General features: G+C 43.1%; 1 protein-coding gene across 1 annotated transcript in view; it reads left to right on the top strand.

The window, feature by feature from the left end:
• Positions 1-253, top strand: part of BET1 (Bet1 golgi vesicular membrane trafficking protein) — a 7,804-nt gene extending 7,551 nt beyond the window's left edge. The window contains exon 3 of the mRNA XM_018560767.1: positions 55-253. Coding sequence (XP_018416269.1) covers positions 55-210 — 156 coding nt within the window. The 3' untranslated portion in view covers positions 211-253. The remainder of the gene's footprint in view (positions 1-54) is intronic.
• The last annotated feature ends 251 nt before the right edge of the window (positions 254-504 follow it).

Here is a 504-nt window from a genome sequence, read left to right on the forward strand (position 1 = left end):
ATCTGGTTTTTTCCTTTTCTCTTCTTTTCTTTTTTTTTTTTTTTGATTTTCCAGGATTCGGACTTTGACTCTACAGGCGGCTTTTTGGGCTCCACGATGGGCCGACTAAAATCCCTCTCCAGGGGCAGCCAGGCCAAACTCCTTTGCTACATGATGCTTTTTGCCCTCTTTGTCTTTTTTGTCATTTATTGGTTTGTAAAGCTCAGGTGATTATTATGTTTTTTTGTTTTGTTTTTTAATTAAATATTGTGACACTTTTGTAAGTCTTAAATATTTTTTGGTCATAGCAAACCTGTTAAAGTGTATATAACCTTCTGACCCCCCCCGATGGGATAAGGGCTGTGACGGTATATAACCTTCTGACCCCCCCCGATGGGATAAGGGCTGTGACGGTATATAACCTTCTGACCCCCCCGATGGGATAAGGGCTGTGATGGTATATAACCTTCTGACCCCCCCCGATGGGATAAGGGCTGTGACGGTATATAACCTTCTGACCCCCCC

Source organism: Nanorana parkeri, unplaced genomic scaffold (assembly GCF_000935625.1).
Source record: "Nanorana parkeri isolate BGI_ZX_2015 unplaced genomic scaffold, ASM93562v1 scaffold477, whole genome shotgun sequence".
In the NCBI taxonomy this organism is placed as follows: Eukaryota; Metazoa; Chordata; class Amphibia; order Anura; family Dicroglossidae; genus Nanorana; species Nanorana parkeri.